The following is a 16052-nucleotide window of genomic DNA, read 5'->3' on the forward strand; positions in this document are numbered from 1 at the left end:
CACAGAGAGAGAGCAAGAGAGAGAGAGAGAGAGAGCGCGCGAGAGTGAAAAGTTCATTACAATCCGGCTTTTTGTTTTGCGGCTTTGCGGAAACTTTTCGTCCGCTGTGGCCTCCGCCACACACACACACACACAGTGAGTGGCCAATCTTAACGAGACGCATTCAAACGAAAGGAAAAACCTCTCGTCGCGTTTCGGTCGAACCTTTCAATAAATGCCCGCGGCAGCCTCGGAAAAACGGCGAATTGAATCTGGCGTCTTTGGCGGTTGCAAACCGAAAGCGCCACGGCGTCTGTCCATTACCTGGTCCTATTCGACGGAACGAAAGATACGGAACTAGACCGTGTAGCCATTAACGGAGGGCGGATTCAGTTGAAACAGGAACCCCTCCGCAGGAACGAGAACGAAACAGACGGAGGACGATGCGAAAACTCAAAAGCACTTGAACGCCGTTGCATTGATCCGGCGGGATCAATACGAAAACCAAAAAAGACAAAACAAACGAGCCTTTCGAGAGCGATTGAAATTGGAACAAACGAACAGCGAAAATGCGAACGCGGGCAAAACCCGGAAAAACAAAATCCAAATCTCACTCCCCCAGACTCGCATTTCAGCTCGTTACCTTGTCGTCGGCGTCGTCGGCGTCGTGTGTTTGGCCGTTCTTTAGGCACGAGCAACAGCAACAGCAGCACGACTGGCTGCTTCCTTCCTACAACAATTCATCATTCCTCTCTTTGACGTGAGTAGTAGAGGCATGGCTTCTTTTCCCGCCCGAGTTTTCTCTCTTTACCGATGCATTTCGCACCGGCCATTATGGGAAGGAATGGACCACCGGGGCCATCCGGAGGGTCCCATTTTGCTTTCCCTAACTTTCATTACCGAGAACCGCTCGGCTTCGGTTGCAGACGCAGCTTGCGATCGATCATACGGCCACTACCACCCCGTACCAGAACCAATCGTGTGCGATGGCGTTGCTTTTTTCGTTTTTTTTGGTAAATCCAATTTGCGAAGAAATTTCCGAAGCTTCCTCGCACAGAAAGCTAATCAAACGTTAATCTGTAGCGGTGGTGCAAACCCCCAAAAGTTTGCCTTCCCTTCGAAGCAAAGTACACAGCACCGGTTCGTTCGGTGGCTGCATCTTGCTTCGGTTTCTTCGCTACCCGGTGAATAGTTTCGTTGGGAGCGAGAGGAGGAGGAAAAGCCAGGCGATTGGCGTCATGATTGGTAAACGAAGCTTTGGCTAAGACGCCACTTCGCCAGCGTACGATCAGCTGCTAGTATGGCGACGACGACGACGACGACGACGCATTGCGCTACTCACCATTACGGCGTTCATTTTAAAATCCATAAAGTTCTTCACTTCCGACGCTAGCTCGCGAAGCAGCAGAATGCCATCCTTTCGGGTCACGTCGAATTCGTTGTCCTTGTAGCGCTGCAAACGAAACGAAACGAACAAGAAAACATTATGTGAGTTCAATAATGGAACCTCTTTTTTTGGATTTGTTGATGGTCAATAGCAGCTGAAACGCTTTAATTTCAGCTGCCTTTCACCTAGCAGGTCGTAAATTCATTAAATAATTGGTATAAATGTGTATTAAAGCAAGAGAGAACGTGAACACAGGAACGGGAAACACATTTAACACAATTCGTCGCTTTAATGTTGATGTTCGTTTTCCGATTGAAAAGGAAAGTGTCACTTTCAGCGGCTGCTGCTGCTGCCGTTGTTTGTTGTAAATATGTAGGTCAGAAACAAAAAAACGCGAAACAAATCAAACAAAATGAATCCACATAACTCGACGAGTACACCTTGACGAGATAAATCGAATCGATGAAATCGATACCGAGCGTCGCCATCGTTACCGCTTTACCATCCTGTCACCAGAATGTCATCACAGTTGGTGGTGGTGGTGGTGGTTTACAAAACGAATTAGTATCGAATGACAGATTAAACCAATTATCAATCATATTTTATCGCTTATCCGTTATCAATCAAGGTAATTCGGAAATCATGTCCTTTGCCGCTGTTCCGTGCCGTGCCGTGCCGTGCCGTACCGTACCTTGCGTGAAGCGTGTTGATGGGTCGTGGCCGGTGCCGGCCGTAGTTGCCGAGCTTTGCTTTCACCAACAAAGCCGATCCTTTGTGACACGCACGCGTGCACGCAACGATGTCCCTTCCGGTGGCGGAAACGAGTAGCACACGTACCACCACGTAAGGTGATTACGTAGACAGACACGTCCACGACGCACCACACGCAAAAGCCGGTGCCTTCGAGGACAATTTTATCGAGAACTCATTAGCACGCAATGGGTGGTTGCAGCGGCGGAAGAAACGTTTGTTTGCGAGCGAAAAGGCGATTGGTCGAATCCTGGATTCAACCTTGACGCGCCTTGGTTTACAGGAACAGGATATTTGTTTGGTATTTAAGAAAAAAAAAGCGTCGCCAAATGTGTTGCTTTCATTCCTTGAGCAAGAATTCAAGTACTGACTAGTATTTGGTCGTTTTAGAAAGCAAAGAATGTCGTCACGTTAGGAAAATACTGTTTTTTGATTAGAAGTATAGATTTGAACGAAGTTGAGCTCTTTTCTAGAAACACTGTTACTAAAAGCCCTTGCAAATTGGTTCATATGAGAAGGAAAGTAAAATTTTCATTTTATATTGCACAACTTATGCCAGTTATATCTAATAACTTGTCAAGGGAATGGGAAGATACAAATGATAAACCATGAAATCCGGACTCGCACACCAACAGAGCTCTATCGTTAAAGCAATTCGCGAAGGTAGAAGTGCGATATCATCATGCCTCATTTCTCTTACAACCCGAGCAAAAAGCTGCATATTTCGATGTAACCTTCGTTTGCAAAAAAAAACAAAACAAAACAAAACCTAACCTTCTGGTCAGCAGCCGAAAAACATTGTAAAGTTCCATCTCGGATCCCGTCCGCCCGTCCGTCCAGCGGGTCCAAACCAAGCGGTTTCCGGTCCGGTGAGTGCAGGTATTTAATTAAATCCATCAACCGGGTGACCGCCGCATGCGCACCAGGAACGGACTGAAGAGGATTCTCAGATTCGGTTGCATGCCCGCACCGCTCCGTCCGCAGACCGTATCCATCATCATCAGTGGAAACCGGGGCCAAACATCCGTCCCGTCATCATTCGTCAACACTGTGACAGCGATTATCGTTGACACCTGCCAATAAGCCGTCGGCTTCGGCTAAATTAATCCTAACGTTTCAATCCCTAAAATCCCGGAATCGACGTACTAGCGTACCAGCGCGGGGAGCGCACGGTCCGGGTGGTCCTGGACTGGTGGGCGGTGGGCCAAAAACAATATGATCAGACAGTTGCCGGCCGCACCGGAAGGAAAAACGAACGCTAATAACAATTATCCATTCAATTTGAATTTTAATGCTGTAGAAATGAGTTCGAGGAAAATCCCCGGCCAACTCTTACAACCGGCCAGCCAGCCAGCAGGTCTCGAGCAGATGCAGCAGACCATTTGGGGGTGGTGGTGTGAGGAATTAGGGGAAAAAAAGAAGCAGCCGCGAAGACGTGAAGCAAGAAAAAGATGGTGATGATGATGGGCACCATCTTCGGCACGTCGACCGCAGCTTACCGTTCCGGGATCGGGCAGGGTGCGAGCAGCGCACCAAACGGGCTCGCTTCGATTCCTGGAAAATCGTGGAAAATAACCGACGACTGTTTGGTAAAAACAACATAGCCTTTCGCTCTCCTCCTTTCCCCCCAGAATACCGTGGCTCTCGTCATTGGCCAACACGGGGCTCCGTCGTGCGAAAGGGCGGCAGGCAATTAAAAGCTTCAGCCCGTCAGACTTGGCTTAGTGAATCGCAGACCGGCAGCACGGACGAGGGCACGGAACGGACGGAAGGAAGAGAGAGAGACGGCAGAAGAAGAAGAAGTTAAATTTTCCTTTCGATTTACCTGCTTCCGTTTGATTTCGTTCTTTGCGATGTTGGTTGGACAGTGCTTCTTGTGAAGGATGCTGCCATTCAAAATGGAGGGCCACCTCCTCCCTCTCGGACTCGGCGTATTGTTCTGTGGCATTGTAGCTCGCGGCCACAAGCTCCGACCCATCCAGCGGCTGCCGGGATCTGGGACTGGGCTGGGGATATTGCGAAGGGATATTGAAGAGTTCAAAAGCATTTCGTTTTGCTAATTGCTAATGACTGGCTAGTGATAGCAGGGCTGCTGGTGAATTGCTTCCGCGCGGCATTGAAATGGGGCTGCTCACCAGCATTGCTCCTCTTGTGCCCAGTGTTTACCGCGCGAAACACCTTCGAAAGGGCCAATTAAAAATTAAAAGAGATCATTTCATGGCCCAGCCAGCTAGTTCTTGCTTTGCTCCTTAAAGTTAAAGGTGATTAAACGGTTCGATGTAATAAACTCGTTTGATAACATTCATCTTAATCGATGCGTTTAAAAGAATTCCTCAGTATACCTGTTCACTTTGTGAGAGTTCCGCGAATTCACCGTCACAAGAAGTACAAGGAAAGGCAAACTGTACGATAACTCAGTGAGTGTTTGATAATATTCCTTCGAAGCCGATTGTAGCAATCAAAATGATTCAGCAATTCAATAATAAAACGTTGAATTATCTTCACATCTCACCACTCAGTCGGGATTACCGCAATCCTTGTGCATTGAACTCAATCGGAGCGGCAAGCATTAGCTCATCCTTTGACCTTTGACACGCTAATCGCATCAAAGCATCGCAGCGAAATGAAGCCCCGAGAAGCAGCAGCAGCAGCAGCAGCAGGATCAGCGCTGCACCGCCACTTATCGCATAACTGCTCGTTAGAACTTGGACAAATCGGATTTGTAGCTCTCGTCGGCGTTTGCACTCGATGCACCAGACGACAGCTAACGCCATTGATGAAATTGTTTAAACTCCTAACGTCAACAAATCACCCGGCGCCATTGCTTGAAGTTGGCTTCTAGCTTGCTGCTGATGCTGCTTCTGCTGCTGCTTATCTCACCGCTGTTGCTGCAAACGTGCTGCAATCCAGACGCCCCTCTCTCGTAGCAGCTCGCAGTCCTCTGCGTAGTTGTCTGCGTCGCGTCTCGGCACCGCATAGCGCGGACCCCGGAGGACCATCGTGAGCTTCGGCCTTTGGTGGTAATTGGAAACTTCTTGGCAAATTCACCGTACGATTCACTTAATATTTCAAGACGTCCACTCGCACGGGACTCGATCTCGATGCTCCGGCTCCGACTCCGGCCCCGGGGGTTAGCGTTTCTAGCGACCGAACTCAATGAGACTTAATTTAGTGATTTGGTATTTCCACGTGGGGCACATTCTCGCCACGAGTTATGTCGGCGAAACGGGCTGCACTTCCCGCGCGGCCGGTCGACACCAGGGACTAGGACTCGGACTCGGACACGGGTGAGGTGGCCGGTCACTTTCGCAAACGGATCACGTTTCACCGGGACACAATCGTAACAGCTTGAAGACGCTAAGCTGCTGCTGCTGCTGCTGCCTCTTGTGTTAAAGCTGCTCAGTAAACAGGACAAGAGCTTTGACTGGGAGCAAGCCATTCGACTCGACTAGTACCCGCTAGTCACGGTCACACACACACACACATGCTCACGTAGTTTGGGTTCGTTCCGGCTCGTTGATGGTCTCGATACACGTACGTGTAAACCACCATCACACAACACACCCCGTGATGGCCGATGCGAGTCCAGTCCACGGTCCCCACGGCCCCAGGAAGATCACGATTAGACACCAGGAAGTGACCCGACTGGCAAGGCACGACTAAGGGCACCCTTAGCTCACCTCCCTCCACCCATCACCGTATGAGTGTGGCATCGAGTAACGAGTGAAAACATTCGCCGGGCACGAGCCACCATTAATCTACGTCTCAAGGGATAAAATATTCAATATATATTCGTTTGCTAAGTGCCGGAGCGTGGCAAATATTTTATGCCCCGCACCACGAGCGCACGACACAACCTGTTAAGCTCCGGCACTCCGGAGGGTAGCCGGCGCCGGCCCCGCTGACTGGGTGCTAAAAGATTGCCGAGATTTCTTTTATTGAATAGCTCGGGATGCTCGTGCGGAGCCGGCTGATACTCGGGGATGGAAAGGATGCCGAACACACACACACACACACACACACGCGGTAGACGGTGTACTTTCGTGGTTTTTGTTGTGTGTTGGAATGGAAATGGGTTGTAGGGTTGGTTGGTTGGTTGGTTGTTTGGAATAATTTACAATTTTTGAAAAGATTCGAAAGCATTTGAATGTAACACGTAAAAATGACTTTTTTATGGTTACGTGGCGAGTTTCCGTTTCTTTAGCAGATTTTATGGCTTTGTTTGGTTTGAGGAAGGAATTTTGTGTTCTGATATCAGTAATAGACACGCGCATTGCTATTATACGCAACGCGAAGAAGATTTTGCTATTTAATCTGAGAAAAGTATAGTAGAACAGCTATTTTCGAATATTGAACAAATTTACTTGATTAAATTTACTTGACTTGAATATGCCCAAGTTGATTAATGCAATAATATCACCAAGTTGAAAGTAAAAAGTTAAAAAAGTTTTGACAATAATTTTCCATGATATTAAGCTAAAGGCGCTGCCAAGTAAGGCGGTTTCAGTGCTCTCTGTAATGCTCTCTGATACAGAATGCTAAATGTATCGAAAAAAATGTAAAAAAGAAAATCGTCTTACTTGCAGTGGATGGTAAAACAATGCAGCGCCATAAATTGTTTTCCAAAATCAGTTCAAATGGTAACTACTTCATTTGTTTGTTTGTTGTACTTATTTAGCTAGCTAAAAATTGAACTGTTCCATATTCTCTCACTCCTAACTCAAGCACTACAGCCCTTACTTAAGGAATTAAAAAAAAAATCCTTACTTAAGGAGTAAAATGTTTTATTTTAAATACATTCATTTGCATTTCACGATCGTTTGTTAAAATTTTATCGCACGAATTAATGCCCAGCACAGTACAGGAATTCACATCCTTCCTGTTTCCTTTTTTTTAAACGAAACATCTTGCTTCTTTCCTCTCCGCAAAACAATCCCCACAATCAGTGCAAGGTTACTATACTCTCCACAACCGAGACAGGAGCGTAGGATTCACATTTTCTGCCTCGTTACATCGAAACAAAACGCCCACTCCAACGGACCACGCTCGATGGTCGTTCAACCCGATAGTCCCGATGCACACAACTTTCACCGTTCGCCGGTACCTGGTGATGGTGGTGGTCAGCTGGGCGTGGGCGTGGACGCGGCCTACGATACTTGCTACGAGCGACGCGGTACTCCTCCGGAAGCGCATATGCACGGGCGATACATTAACCGGCTTCCGTACGATGCCTGTCAAGTGCTACGGTGCGGACAATCAGATCCACCTTATGGTTTCACACTTCCGTGTAGCTCACCGGCGAACGCCTTATTACGGGAGAATGGTCCCGGCACTGTAAGCACGTTTCACCGATAGCCACCAAACAGCATGCAACGTACAACAGCAACGCTACATGAGAAATTGTAAAAAAACAAAACTCCTACAACAGGAGGAGGCAAGTCTTGCCCGTACGCTCGGCGAATGTATGGGGCCGATGCACAACCGCCACACACTGGACCATTGCATAGTATACCGGGCGTGGTGCGAGAGGCGAGAAGGCGGGTATTGTTTTGTGAGTTTACACTTTCGCATCTCAGTATGTACGCGCGCGCGCTAGAATGGAAGTAAGTGGAAATGCCGTATCTATACGTGAGCGTGAACAACCGACGATGATGATCATAATGGAGATGTGCTTCAATACGTGGCTACCTTCAATCGCTTCGACACGGTAAACATGATGACCTACATCGTCGCTTTGCGGATGTTTGTATGCACCGAACACCGAGCAGCACCGAGAATGAAACTGCTATGCTGACGTGCAACGATCTAACCAGAGATTTTTACAATGTTTACACGAAGCGCACAACAAAAAACAAGCAGCAACTGACGGATGGAGGCGCATGGTGCGTTTCATAAAAAAGCACCTCCGGAAGGCTTTCGGTGTGTATTGGAAGATGTAATGAATTAAATTGGACAAGCTTTCACTTACTTTTACAAATTGCACTCATCACTTGGGCGTTGCGTTGCGCTACAAACAGCATTTGCGAAAAATTCAACCTCTAGAAATGGAGGCGCATGGTAGCGTGTGCTGCGATGGAGGCGCCTAGTAGCCCACCATTTAATTTTTATTGACTTAACTTGAAGAAGGATTACTTCTCAGGACAATACACGTAACCCTACCAGGGTACAACTCTCGTCAAACAGGACAGTCTGAGCAACATTTCTCCATTAGTACAGGACAATTCATTAATGGCATTTATGACAGACCTACACGCAATTCACGCTTATGAACTTTCACATTTCCCTCGGCCCCGTTGATGCTTTCAAGTGTACACTCCTAGCCAGCAATGTATTCGAACCGCCTCATAAACCATACCGGGGCTAAAAGGTATCACTCAAAGCTTCTAGCTCATATGGTCATATGGTCCCATCGATCGGTGTTCGTCGTCGAAAATTAGCTCACTGCAAGCAACATACCCATCTTTTACAGCACCGTGCAGCGAAGCGTGTGAATAGCAGCACCAGCAGCAGCACGAGCAAGAGGCTGTTAAATGGAACTAATTCCGGCGCACCTTATCCACCAACCGCTGAGGTATGCGTCTCGGATTCGAAGGGAGCCGCAAAAGGCCTTCAGGAGATGCTTTTGCCCGCCAGCTATTTACTGGCTGGTTGAGTGATTCTCGGGGATGTCGTACTCCCTAGTTTCTTGAAGGTGTTTCTCCCTTGCACCACTTTAAAACCCTTTCGTCTCGCCACCAACGAAAGGGGCGTACGAAGATAGCGACGATGACGACGGCAACAAAACGCTGCTGGACATAAAATCGATCCAGGGGCCCGTGAAAATCCGGCACACGCCGCAGGGACCACCGTTCGGCACATCGTCATCGTGTACCATACTGCCGCTCATATGCCATGTCCCTGGAACCCGTTCCAACTCTCTCAACCTTAACGCAAAGGTTGCTGATGGCACACTGACGGCATTCAGCAGCATTTTTCTTGTCTCCCTCGCTCGTTCATAGTGACTACTGCAGCTTCCTCACCTCTGCTCAGGTATCGCCACTCCCCAACCCAGTGCTTCATTCTGACCAAGCCTCTAGGGCTGGTGGTAGAACGCACAACTTTCAGCACCACGTTACGTGTGTCCTCTGCTACTTCGCTTCAATCCTCTCTCTTACTCTCTCGGTGGTCGGTTTTGAAACTTTCACCCACGAAGCTGCAACTGGAGCTGGAAGCCTTCCCGGTACCGCCGTAACACTCCTGCGGAACTGGCAATGTACAGGGCAGGTAACGTTTCATTTGGAACGATGGAACATTCGACAGAAATACACACACCGGTTATAGTCTCGCACATAAAATCGTCCTCGCCATCGTCGTCGTCGTCTCGAGACTATCGGTGTGTAACACGACAAAGGGCTTCCAGAGTGTGGCACACACACACTGCCGTGCACACTGCTCTACCAAATCTCAAACCAAAAACCCTTTTTCAATACCACTCTTGTCCCTCTCGTAAACCGTACTTCAATCCCAAAATCACACACACACGTGCGCTGAGTCACAGACACACATCAACGTACTCTTGACCACTTGGTCTACCACGACTACACCACACGTACACGCGCACCCGAAATGGGATGCGCCGTGGACCTTCAAAAGCAGGGGGAGGAATCTGCCTCCCCCGTGGTCTTTTCAGGTAAATTTTCAGAAATGCTTTGTTGGCTTAGCAAAGCGCCAACCGCATAGCAGTGGCATTTAAAAGGATAAATCTGTTACAGCGACTCCACAGAGTTCCGCCACCCTTCGTCCTTCTCTTTCAACGCCGAAAGCGAAGGGTTGGGCTTTCGGTCGCCGACATCATCAATGTCCGAACACACGAACACTCCGTGTGCTCCGTGTACGAGGACAAACTACAACTCTGTTAATCCTGCTGCTGCTGCTGCTGCTGCTGGTGGTGGTGATGCTGCTCCGCACACATCCTGCCACTATCGCTCTGACAGTCGTCTTCGGAACATTAACTCCTTAAACCTATCCTCCCGGACTTTTCGGAGTGCTTTCGCAGTGTACGGGGTTTGGCAGTTGACGAAATTAATCCTCTACCTGTGCTCGGTGTGGGGGAGAGGCAGACAGACAAAGAGAGCGAAAGAGAAAGAGAGAGACAGCAGACGAAATGGTTACTTACGTTTTTGATGTCGACCGCTTTGGTGAACTGGCGACCGAACTCCCACAGATCGACACCGAACCGGATGGCCCAGTTTCGTACTCTGGAAAAGAGGGAAAAAGAGAGAGAGAGAGCAATGTGAGTGAGTGAGAAGGAGATGAGTTAGATGCCTGTTCGGGAGGAAATGCGAAATACAAAATAGATGTCACACGTGAAGCGTGAAGGTCGTGAAATATATCATCTTCTCCATGTGTTCGTCGTTGTTGCGTCGTGCTGGTGGTGGAACGGCGAACGCGCAATGTAATATCTGTCAATGCAGCACCAGCGGGAAGCCACGGGCATATGCTGCTGCGTTTGGTACCAACAGAACGAACCACCGAACGTCGCGAACACACTGGCACATACCAGTTCTAGGCGAAATTCCTACATAAATTTCCTTCCAAGCCACACCTTCCCCACACCTTACTTCTGCGAGAAACTGGCCCCCCGGGGCTGGGGGACGATGAAAACGCATTTTCGCGCCATCGTCTGCGACCGAAACCGGATCTCTAATGTCGATCTCCCGTCGACAGATCCGGGGAGTGTAGAAGCTAGCGGTCGCTGTGATGCTCATGCGGGACACACCCATCGATGATATGGATATGGGCTCCAATCCGATGCAATCCATCCATGATGGTGGCGTTGGCACCCGGATAGTGGCACTGTGTAGGCCAAATACCATGGGCGCGTTGCAGCGGGAACGATGAAGCAGCCCGCGCACACCAACCATACACAGACACACACACAACCAGCACAAAGCACGACGATGATCAACGAACCGGGAGTGTGAAAAATCGGATTTATTGGAAATTCTTTTCATTCAAATGCTTGCCACGGAGCACGGAGCCCAAGGCAAGGACCATCTCTGGCACATCTCTGAGGAGGTTGAGTGAATTCGGGGGTGTGGTTGTGGAAGTGGTGGAGCAGTGGAGCCCCCGTGGAACCAACCGCGCTTCACCGAACACCGAACGCTGCAACTGTTTGAAGAAGTTTCGGTTTATGGCATTTCATCTCCCACAACGACGTGGCACACATTTACATGCGAAGCTGTGGTTTTAGGGGTTTTTGCTATCGAGTGTCTTCTGTTCGCCTTGGATGGAGATTCCTTTGATGACGGATCTTACGATTATCGATCGATACGGAACAGTCGTGTAAGTTTGCTGCTGCTGCTGCTGCTGCTAATTGAACGCAAGATTCTCGTACGGATTCGAGTACAAGATATGCTAGCAGCAGAACAAAGAACATGAATTGATCGTCGTTTTCTGCAAGGCACAACGCTATTCAAATTCTTTCCGCTCTTGATCACGAAATAAATGACATTTTAGTTAAGTTTGAGTATGTTATTTCTCAGAACTTCTCAGAAACAAAACTCTGTTTATTCATTTTCCACCTTTCGATCCACATCCTTTCGTCTACCTATAGACGATGTAATTTTAAAAAAAGGTTTTAATAGCATCTTTTTGGTTTTTTCGCTGCACCGTGGCATTGATACAGTCACGGTAGAATAGTTTCGCATCTGCTGTTTGTATAGTCAAAAGGCTTCTTTTGGAATACTTCATGACTCTGCCAACGAATTTTTGGGATTAATACTGCGATGTATCTGTGATGTCCAACCATGGCTTCATCCATCAACATTAAAAGGGACGAACAATAACATTGCCGATATATGGGTGTGCTGTGTGGACATTGCAGTTAATGCATTTTAAAAAGGAGGCCATTTCATGATATCATAGAACGTATAGCGTGATAATAATTCAGAGAAAACTATCATCAAATTGCTTGCTCAAAGCAAACTATTAGCAAATAGTGGTTTAAACATTGAAGAAGCAGAGACCAAATCTGGAATCTTATCCACAAGTATTATAAGATGAAGATGATATGCAAATGAAACATCTCCTTTGGGAGGCAATACACTTCACTAACGACTTGCATCCAGACACGGTCGTTCCATATACCATCAAATCAAGTAAAATGAAATGCAAACAATTATCACTTGTTTAAAGTGTGGATGTATTTCGAGTAGCTCAAATGCAAACAAATGTGCTTCACCATATAGACTATTCTTTAGCTTCTGTGTAAAGCTAGCTACCACTGAAACTGCCAATGGACATCGCTATTAACACATACTAGGAAGACAGTAATCACGATCGAGTGACAAGCTGCGCTTTGAAATTGCTCGCATTCCATACTTCAGGAAAACAGCCATCATAGAATGCGTGTGTGCATGAGAAGTAGCAACGCAAAAATGATTTCTTGCCGACGAAATCGAGGTTTAAATGAATAATATCTCGGCTCGCAAGGACTTTGCTACATTGTTGCGTTTCCAACGGTAAGATTCAAATGGAAACAAAACACCAGGATTAAACTAGATCGTCTGCATTGGTGCAATTCAACTGCGTGAAACATGTAATAGTGTCTTTACAGTGTCGTTCTTAAACTAACGAGTCCTCTTTCTCTCTGCAAATCAACGGAATGCCATTCCATGGAACACTGAACAACACCATTTGACACTGAAGACGTGTGGCGGTTAACCCTCCTTGAAAAAGAAGAAAAAACTAGCAAACGAACAAGCACTTACTGTTGGCTTCGCTCGCTCGCTCGCCCACTCGCACTCTGCACAAGCTCGCGTAATGTAAAAACGAGAAAATGTCTCGTTTCACATACGCCAAAATGGCGCAATGTGTCTCCGCTTTTGTCTCGTTCGCAGCGACGCGAGACCCAACGCGACAAGAGACAAGAGACGAACGAACGAGCACAACTGCGGTTGCAACAACGTGCTGCATGTTCTAGCACCCGAAATCCCACAATTGAGTTCACTGGTGCCAATCAAGATGTACCCCTCCCCGCCTCCCCTCACTACGCACCGACCAGCGATGGTGTTGGCATCACCGGCACATGTGCGCTACATCGTGCTATCCGCCGATGACAGGCGCTACCGCCATTACTTTTCGGCGCTTCGCTCCGAATGGTGTTCCATGTTTTGAGCACGAGAGGCAGTAGGGGGAGGGGACCTCAAACAAGACTCCCTCCCTCTGCTCTCTGCAAGCAACCAAGGTCTCGATCCGGGACATGCAATAATGTGCTGGAAGAAACGCCACCGAAATCGCAATCCGGGATCACGACGCCAAGCAAACAGCCGTCAAGACACCAAAAACCCCGTAATAAGGGGGAGAGGAATATTGTCTCGTAGTAACGCAGCGCGCGCACACACACACACAGCTTCAATTCAATGATCACCGCCGGCGACTACTACAGTGCATTTGCGGTTAGTAGCTAGAAAGGGTCCGAGGGAGAGGAGAAGAGATTGTAATGAGTTCCGAGACCAGCAACAGCAGCAGCAGCAGCCGCGGTAATGAAATGCAGCCCCTCTCCTCTACTCCAAGACTTGCACTGTTGTACTTGCTTGTGTCAGCGATGCTCTTCTCTTAAAGGAAAACCGCAGGAATCTCGATCGACCCTTCTTAGTGCTCGCAAACACACACACACACACACTTAGAAGAAAGCGACTGAAGGCGCACTCCTAGCAGGCTATGGGTTTGGCCCAAGAGTTTCGAGTTTCGATGGTGGTCTGCGATGAAGTTTTGCAAGTGGCCCTCAAGCATATGCATGCTGGTGCATAGCACCCTAGGGGATGGGGATGATTATGTATTTTTCACAAATAAACATAAATCTCACAAAAGCGAAGTTGCGGTCCTCGGTGTTGTTGTTGTTGTTGTTGTGGAGTGCTGCTCGAGTGTACGACACAAAGTGAACTGTGGCGTGGCACTCCCAGAGGCAACGGAACATTCGAGAACATCGAGTGTAGTTGCAGCCAACGACTTCTCTTACTCCTCCTCCTGTCACTGTTGTTGTTGTTGTCGAGATAATTTAAACAATTTAAACTTTTCAACTATTCCCTTCACCCTGGTTGGCGTACAAGCCGAGGCCACGGAGCCGAGGCTTCTGCTAGTGCTTCTGTAGCGCTCGCTCCAGCAGTCGGTTGCGCCGACCATTGGAGACTTTTTGGGAATGTCGGTTTGGGTAAAACATCTTGGATCACATCTTGGTGTGGCGCTACAGCGGAAACACGGCAAAAACATCCGAACCCAACATCCGTGTTGCGGAAGGTCCAGTCTCCATCCATACCCCCCTCTCACTCGGAGCGAGAGGAATTCGATTGGAAAAGTTCAGCCTCATTCATCGTTATTGATTGTTGTTGTACGGAAGCACCAAGGCAAAGCAATGAGCGCGCACAGTTGAGGAATTGCTCCAGCAATAGCTCGTAATTTGCTCGGCTCTACACCCCGCTACACCCACACTTCCCTCCCTTTCTTGGCAACTATTTGGCAACATTTGCAGCGTGACCGATTGTTGGGCATCCGATACCTGTCCTTTCGATCGATTGCTGCAAGCGCAAAGGTCCTCTCGATGGTCGGGCGGTGACTCCAGGGAATAAGGTATATGATTTGGCATCCACCCACCGAAAACACGCTCCAACCGGGACGAGGAAATGCTAGAAGGGCAGCTGTTATGGTTCCACACTCATACACACTTACTCGTTGTGCGGGATGTCCTCGTCCGGATCGGCGGCCACCGGTGCAGGATCGAGCGTTAGCGTCAGCAGCAGCGCCAGACCGAGCAGCGGCAACAATAACGGGCCGGTTAGCAACTCGCGCCGTCCTCTCCAGCGGGACCTCCTGCTCTGGGGTGGATCCATCGTTCCACCGTTCCCTCCCTCCCGGTACCCGGTGGACCGAATGGCCAGAGAGGAGGATGACGAGGAGCAGGAGAAACCGTTCGCCTGCCTGGTGTGCTCTAATAAGATTTTATGTTTCCCGCGATGTTCACGCGCGCCCACGGCCACCCCAAGCGGCACGGCGGCCACCGACGACAACTGCTGCTGGTACACGGACGGACGCGGCACACGCGCGCGGGCACACACACACACACACACACGCACAATCGTTGGTCTGGCTCCCCGGCGGCAGCACAGGACGGTTTATGGTTTATTTATCCTCTTTTACGACTGGCACACCGCCTCCTTCGTTCACATACACACACACAGTCGCTCGTGTAGGCACGCACATACACAGACACACGCGCACGGTTCACTGCGATGATCTGCGGGTTTCGCGGTTGCAATGCTACAGCATCCCGGACCGGCAACTCATGTTATCCAGCGAGTATACTAGCGAGCTAGAGTAGGAGCCAGGAAGGATCTAGAACATGGATACAAGGATGGTTTGTTGAATATGTGTCGGTATCTTTGTATGGGTTTGTATGTGTGTGTGTGTGTATTTGAGGGTACCGGGGGATGATCAATAAAACATTCAATTTAAATATAAATTGCACCATAACAAAGACAGCATAATAAGAGAGTGAGTCAGTCAGAGAGTTGTTTTGTCCGTGGACAGGACAGCGACGTCCTCTGCTGGTGCTACCCGGGTAACACACCACATCTTGTGCCGAAGCTCGTCTCTTCTCGCATAAAACTGTGCGAGTGTTGGTGGTTGGCAATGCGAGTGCAAATTAAATTTCGTAATTGTATAATTAGCGTTTCCCGGAGCGAACAGGCGAAAAGATTCGCTCATTCAACATGGGGACACACACACACACACGCAGCGGCGCACACTTAATACGGGGGTTTTGGACCTCATCGCGCCAACTAGTACGCCGCCTCCCACCCCGATTGTTTCACTCAAGTACTACTCAGCACTCGCACACATACACAAACGCGCGCGCACATACTGGCACACCCATACATGCGCCAGCAAAAAGTGCAGT

The 16052-nt window shown here is 48.7% G+C and overlaps 1 protein-coding gene across 5 annotated transcripts in view; it reads right to left on the minus strand.

Annotated features, from left to right (window-relative positions):
* Window positions 1-16052, minus strand: part of LOC125952630 (voltage-dependent calcium channel subunit alpha-2/delta-4) — a 55492-nt gene that overhangs the window by 36470 nt on the left and 2970 nt on the right. For all 5 annotated transcript variants that reach the window (XM_049682226.1, XM_049682225.1, XM_049682222.1 and 2 more), the window contains exons 2-4: window positions 14825-15487; window positions 10272-10353; window positions 1322-1432 (exon numbers count right to left, since the gene is read on the minus strand). In XM_049682226.1, the coding sequence (XP_049538183.1) occupies window positions 1322-1432; window positions 10272-10353; window positions 14825-14985 (354 nt within the window). In that variant the 5' untranslated portion in view covers window positions 14986-15487. The remainder of the gene's footprint in view (window positions 1-1321; window positions 1433-10271; window positions 10354-14824; window positions 15488-16052) is intronic.

The sequence above is a fragment of the Anopheles darlingi genome, chromosome 2 (assembly GCF_943734745.1).
Source record: "Anopheles darlingi chromosome 2, idAnoDarlMG_H_01, whole genome shotgun sequence".
In the NCBI taxonomy this organism is placed as follows: Eukaryota; Metazoa; Arthropoda; class Insecta; order Diptera; family Culicidae; genus Anopheles; species Anopheles darlingi.